The 7,020-nt window shown below is 34.9% G+C and overlaps 1 protein-coding gene across 1 annotated transcript; it reads left to right on the top strand.

Moving 5' to 3' along the window:
* Nucleotides 1-982: 982 nt before the first annotated feature.
* On the top strand, nucleotides 983-4,803 carry LOC124448735 (TNF receptor-associated factor 3-like). Its single transcript, XM_046999708.1, has 7 exons — nucleotides 983-1,715; nucleotides 2,214-2,265; nucleotides 2,692-2,790; nucleotides 2,856-3,020; nucleotides 3,289-3,444; nucleotides 3,703-4,381; nucleotides 4,558-4,803. The coding sequence occupies exons 1-7, from the start codon at nucleotides 1,570-1,572 to the stop codon at nucleotides 4,800-4,802; spliced, it is 1,542 nt and encodes a 513-aa protein (XP_046855664.1). The 5' UTR covers nucleotides 983-1,569; the 3' UTR covers nucleotide 4,803.
* Nucleotides 4,804-7,020: the final 2,217 nt, after the last annotated feature.

Here is a 7,020-nt window from a genome sequence, read left to right as displayed (position 1 = left end):
GTCTATATTCATAAATTCAATTGTCCCCCATAATTTTTTACAAAGCCAGTCCACTTTCAAAAGAAATGAGTCAGGTATAACCGAATATATGATTATACATCCTCAAACATGGTTACAATTTAAAGCAGCAATTTCAGCAGTTGTGGCAGCAAGGGTAAGAGCTTCGTGGTCGAAATCTTATAGGAAAGCGCGTTAAAAAATTCTAAAAAAGACGAATATCTGAACATGGTGCAAACCGACGACACGGAAAAAGTTTGAAGCGTTATTGAAAGTAGATGGAAGATCTGATTGACAAATTGCGATGCCAGTGATAGACTCCAAAGTTACTAATACTGACCATCAACTGGACTATGCTTCCGAAAATTTATTCGACATGATAGGTTGCAGATGTTAAACTGCCCTCATCTAGAAGACTAGCAAATCAGCTACATGAGCTACATTAACTACTTTTGGTGACCCAAGCTTGCCCACAAATATCACGACCTTTCGTATCTTTTCTGTGTGCTTGTTCGCACAGCTCATTGTTAAATGTTCATGGTTTGCTCTTTGTTTGCAGACGCATCCTGACGGCAAATTGATGAACCATAAGAGGTTTTTTCAAATTTTATATATAGGTTTGTCGATCAAATGTAAGCAAAAGTGATCTTTCTGTTGTTCGTAACGATGCTTAAAAAATTGATTGGCTTCATTAGTAAATTTATTAGCATAATATCATGGTTATCCTGGGCAAGTTGCCATCACCAAAACCTTTTTCTCGTTCTGGTGGTAATTTTTGGAGGATCTTTGGTAGCATTACCTCCGAAAGATGAGCAAATACTCTCCTCTGTTCTAGTCTTGTGGAATGGCTCTGTTTGCCATGTACCTGGGATGAAACTACGAGTACAACTATTTGAAAAGACCCTCTACTCATTTGTATCATTTACATTTATTCGGCATAAAATTGTACAAATCAGAAAATTACTCACGCGAGTTTAATTGCTTTTCATTCGGGAAATTGTGTAAGAATTGCTAATTGTTGTACGCCATTGTCTATAATTATGTTATATTCATTTCACCCAATTTTGCTGTCAAAATGCGATTTGTACATGTAGAAACATTGGAATGTAAATTGACACTGTCAAAACTGTGTATAGAAGGGTGATTAGCGTGGAAAATGGACAATTCCAGTTATTTTAGACCGGCTTCTCAGTGCGCAAACATATTAGAAAGAAATGGGGAACCCCCAATTTTATTAAAAGCTCATCATATGATATACTGCTGATTTTAAATTCTGTCTGTTCCCTATACTTATCATAATGGATGGTTATCATAATGGAAAATTGGATCTGATTTGAGATCATGAATGGTGTGTTATAACAAAAAAGTGATGAAGCATATAATGCAGTGCAACAAGAAAGCATTTATATCAACTTGTATCAACATTCATTCGCTGCAGCCTACTTGTGCTCAGTCAGCTAAATTTGAGAATATTGTTTTTTTTCCACAATCCAATATTTCTGTAATTGTTTGAGACCATATCAATTTTGACAAAATTTTCATTGTAGTCTTAAGGATTTGCCATCATTCAATATGCCGGGAACAAAGATACGCAATGAAGACCAGGAAACTCTCCATGCAAAGTATATATGTACCCACTGTCATCTACTCCTCTTCAGTCCAATGCAGACCATGTGTGGACATTTGTTTTGTGAATCTTGTATAGAGATCCTGCTTGGGTAATTTATTGTTGAAATTTTAACCCTAAATTGTGACTGTTGTAACTGAATCGATTGATGTTATTAAAACGTATAACAATATTTAATATGGTAGTTAAATATCTTACGTTTTTCCAATGTGATAATTTGTCTTTAAAACATGTCGCATTTAAATATAGTATTGCATAATCCAGCGTAATAATATGATATTCCATTTCAAATTGTGGTATCCCATATTCCACTGCATGATTCCAACGATCTAGATATTGCATTTTTAACCCAAGATGACATTCCATCTTAGTTGCACCCATCCGAATGTGTTCTACGCATCTGCTTATTGCTTGTTTTCATTATGTTATACTGGTAATGCAAGAGAAGAATTTTTGAGGATCCTAAATTCATGCTTATCATTGTCGTTAAGATGAAACAGTCTTGCTTTGAACATTGTGATTTGCATGCCTTATAATGACCTTTATTCCACGCTCATCGCATCTTTTTTAAAGTTTTTACAATCTGTAGAAATCCTGATCCGAAATGTCCTGAAGATCAAGAAAAATTGTGCAGAAATGAGGTAGGTGAAAATATTTTAAAGTTCTGACAGAAAATGTCCATACCGCAATACATCAATCACTGATTGAGAAAGCCTTGCACGAAAAATTTGGTATTATTACATAAAACAACCATTCTCAACGTCTGTTTCGTCAACTGATCAGTAATTGTTGCACCAACCGTTGAAGCGCGTATATCAAGTTCTGAGAAATGACTTGACACGGAAACAACTTTCCACTTTACGATGCAAGTGTGTTCTCCTAAATTCGTCACTTCCGGTGCTGAGTCATGTACTTCTATGATAGACATAACCATTCAAGATAAAATTTTCGGCCTATCGAACATACTGCAAATGTTCCTAAAATCGATTGAATATTTAAAAAGTTATATTTCCCTGACTTTGGTGTAAGCACTTTAACAGCCTTAAACTTCAACTGAACCTATATAGATTTTCCCGGATACTTTTACAAAGCGTGAGTTGAAAAAGATTCGTTTACATTGTCCCTACGAACAGTGCAAATGGTTTGGCAGCTATCAGGAATTGGAAGTGAGTTCAGGAAGGTACCATGAAAGTGCTGCATATCTACTTATTAAGTTTTTATTTCTCGTCAGAGTCATTCTCAAGTTTGTGAGCATGCGCTCATCAACTGTATACACAAGCAGTGTAACATTCAGTTACCTCGCTCTCTCCTTGATGAACATTTGAAGAATGATTGCGAATATCGAAGTGTGAAATGTGAATATTGTGGTAAAGATGTCCCGTATGCTTCACTTAAGGTACGAGAAATATTTGAGCATAGATTAATGGAACACAGTGAGATTTGAAAAATTATATTTACATCGTACTTGTACTTAAAAAACAAAATGAAAATTTAGCCTTTTCATATACACGAGTCTGTATAATGTCTATAGAATGTAACCGTTTCTTTCATATACATGCGTCGACATTGCTTCAGCCTGTCAGATGGCACTAATTCTTCTTTGCCATCTTTCAAGTTGTCTATTTTCTAATTGTCGTTGCTTTGTACATTCATTTTACATATAGGACCACATAGACAATGTGTGTGAAAACTCCCCCGTAATTTGTAAGTATTGTAAAGAAACCATACGAAGAAAAGACATTGAACACCATCAAAGTACGACTTGTGATGAAGTGTCAACTAAATGTGAATTTCATGACATTGGATGTAACCATGATCAAGTAAGAATATATGATTTGTTTTACATTTTCATGTCAGCAAAGACACGGTTGAACAATCTTTAACTTGAACAAAATTCACGTCAAAAATTTTGCATAGTATAGGCTAATATATTTTATAATTTAGATGCATAAACGGTCTTTATCAAAGTTAGATTCAAATTATGTAATGAAATTAAAAGTAAATGGTATCCAATTAACGTCTTCTTGACAAGGTTATTTATTGAATGTGGCACAATTTTTCTGTCTTTCTTTCCACAGACCATAAAACGAAGAGAGATCCGTCAACATATGAATGACAATATAATTGATCATGTGAGCCTCTTGTTACGATATGTTATGGCATTTGTTACACAGTTAAGTAACTATGTACCACGTCCAGAGTTTACTACTGCTGTTCAAAACTTGGCTGACCAAGTTACTGCTGTTCGTGCTAATCTTTCAGAAAAATTTGTTCTTTTAGTGAGTAAGCTTTCAGATCTGGAAAAGAAGACTGAAATTCTTGAGGTTCGTGGTGGTAACGATAGTAAAAATACCCACTCGTCATTAGAGGTTTCCTCGATGCGCGATAGGATCTCAGCGAGGGAGAGACAAGCGAGAGATAATTCATCCACTATATCAAGGTTTCGCGAGCGTTTCGATCAGATAGACGAATCACTTACTCGAAACACCGTGAAGATTACGGATCTTGAGGCGCAACGAGTTTCCCGGGCACTAGGATCTAATCAGGCCATACACAGCTACAATGGTACGTTACTTTGGAAAATAGATAACTACAATAGAAAAAGACAGGACGCCATTAATGGTATCAAAACAGCCTTGTACAGTCCACCATTCTACAGTTCTCAATATGGTTACAAGATGTGTGCTAAGATCTATATGAATGGTGATGGTTTTGGAAAAGGAACTCATTTATCTTTGTTCTTTGTTGTCATGAAAGGTACAGACAATTTGTAGCATTTTGTATATTATGTAACTCCAAGTTGACTGGCGTTTGTTTTCTAGATTTGTTTGAAACTTTGCTTCTTTATATAATTTAGTGTGGGGTGAATTAAGCTATGGTTGTGCATATCAAACAGGTTGACACAAATATTTTTGTTTCTGCTTATTTTCTAGGTGATTACGATGCACTTCAAGCATGGCCTTTTCAGAAAAAGATCACAATGATGTTAATGGATCAAGGAAATGGTGATCACATGATTGATGCTTTTCATTCAGATCCTCAAAGCTCCTCGTTTCAGCGACCAAAGTCTGAAATGAATATCGCTTCTGGATCTCCACTCTTTATGCCATTGCAGAGTTTGAAAAATCGTGATTATATTAAGGATGACACACTGTTTATTAAAATTATTGTCGATTAAACAGGTTTGTTGATATCCCTTTAACTAATGCAAGTAAACACTCTTTCAAGAAGGGAGTATTTTTATTGTGGTGGCGTCATGGGACGGAACGGATTACGTAAAATTTCTTTGAAATTGTGATGCTGCAAAAAATTCACATGATGTAACCACCCGTATCTAGCTATATATAAATGGTTGTTTTAGCTACTGTACCTCCCTCTATATAAGTGAAGCCATCCAGGCTATTAACAACGAGTCTAGACTGCCAAAGTCTTAGTAGATAGTTGGCACAACTCCACACCATCAATTCATTTCTTTCTATAAAATTGGTATGTTTGAAGCTTAATTTTTTTGCGTTTTTCGAAGTATAGTTGATTATTAGTCGTTAGAAATCACTAAGCACAGTAGAGAAGATCGCCAGCATTCATTGTTATATTTTTTACGCCTTTGAAAATTTAAACTACAAATTGATCGTGTTTGCCATTTACGTCTTTGGTATCCTACGCTACAAATAAATGAACCATATATTATTATAAAAAAAAATTAGAATTGCAATCACTTCAATTATAAATATATGTTTGCTCTAGTATTGGGCAATCTTTATTAACAATAAAATTTTTATATGAAAGATACAATTTTTATTATATGTAACTTTATACATAGGAAGTTTATAATTTATGATTTTCCGTATGAAACAGTGCTCGATGCCCGAGATCAGAGCGTAAATATTGATTTAATCCCCTGAAGAGTGAGCAATCACGAAACAGGCTTGTCGGGATGAAATTGTAGTTTTTGTGTATTTTCTTCTTCTTATCAATAACTTTATATATATGTATGTAGAGAGAGAGAGAGGTAGTGTAAAAATTCACAAACTAGAATTTTACACCAAAAACGTCTACACAAACGTTGGCTACAAATTCCTTTTGTTAATCGACAAACACTTCCCCATAGATCACAAACTTAGGAAAGTATTTGGCCTTAAGACAATCAAACTCAGCTACAACTGCATGGACAGCATCGAGAACAAATGATGCAAAATCAAAACAATTACATTTCAAGAACATGCAACAAAACGACAATACCACGAATAACAAAATACAGACCAGAACATGCAACTGCCGACTGAAACAAAAAGCCCATTGCCCACTTTACGGAAACTACTTACCATCATCCGTCATCTACCAAGAAAATGTGAAATGCAAAGAACAATTACACAACTGAGATGTACATGGGACTTACAGAAAACGAATTTAAGACTACACATAGCAACCACACTGCCACTTTCCGCCATAAAAAAAACTACAAAACTCGACCGAACTGAGTAAGCACATTTGGACACTTAAAGACAGCAACATTGACCACGAAAACATCTCCATGGATCATCATCACATGCAGCAAACCGTAAAGCAGCGCCAGTAATAGATGTAATATTTGTCTGAAATAAAAATCTTCTTTCTCCACAACCAACACAATCATCACTCAATAAACGTAACAAACTTGTTTCCTCTTATTGCCATAGATATACAAAACACTCTTATGCAATTTATAATCATACACCTTGCTTAAAATGCTAACTTCGGTCCTCTTGTATATATATTTAAACATATTCATTTATCATTGAAATCCTCTGATGAGTGAGATATCACGAAACGGGTTTTTTGGAATAAAATTGCAGTTTGTGAATATTTTCCACTATGTCTATATTTATGCGCTAATTACACTTACATTGAACACTGTTATACATACGATTAAAAATAAGCTATTCATATTCAATAAGTAAGAGCAAAGTAACTATTTACAACTATTATTTTAAAGAAATATACTCCCTACACATTGTTTTACGCAAAGTAGCCTTCCTGATGATAAATAAACATGCATCGATGTATAATATTATCTAAATAAAACTAAAACGAATGTGCAGTGAAGTGTAAATAATGGTAAACCAAAAAGCAATACAATGGTGAAAAAAAATGTTTGCATACTCACTACACAATGTTTTACGCATGCGCGATCATAAGTGTTTAGATAGCTCCTCAGAGCCATAATTCAAGGGGGCTGGGGTGCAGCACTCCCAATGTTAATAATTTCTGTGCAGATTAAATGGTTTATGATATAAGTTGTCGCCGAAATCACCCAGCTCAACAGTTTCTTGTTTTAAAAGATTTTTAAGCAAGTAATACTCGGCTTCCCACGAAGGACTTCACCCTTAACTCGGAAGGTCACTACCGTTAACGTTGTC

The sequence above is a fragment of the Xenia sp. Carnegie-2017 genome, unplaced genomic scaffold (assembly GCF_021976095.1).
Source record: "Xenia sp. Carnegie-2017 unplaced genomic scaffold, XeniaSp_v1 HiC_scaffold_23, whole genome shotgun sequence".
NCBI lineage: Eukaryota > Metazoa > Cnidaria > Anthozoa > Malacalcyonacea > Xeniidae > Xenia > Xenia sp. Carnegie-2017.
Note: the sequence above shows the minus strand (reverse complement) of the source record. Positions and strands in the feature narration are given on the sequence as shown.

Coding starts and splice junctions, on each gene's coding strand:
- LOC124448735 (XM_046999708.1), top strand. CDS start 1,570: ATGCCGGGAACAAAGATACGCAATGAAGACCAGGAAACTCTCCATGCA. Junction 1,716..2,213: donor TGTATAGAGATCCTGCTTGG/GTAATTTATTGT, acceptor TACAATCTGTAG/AAATCCTGATCCGAAATGTC. Junction 4,382..4,557: donor GTTCTTTGTTGTCATGAAAG/GTACAGACAATT, acceptor CTTATTTTCTAG/GTGATTACGATGCACTTCAA.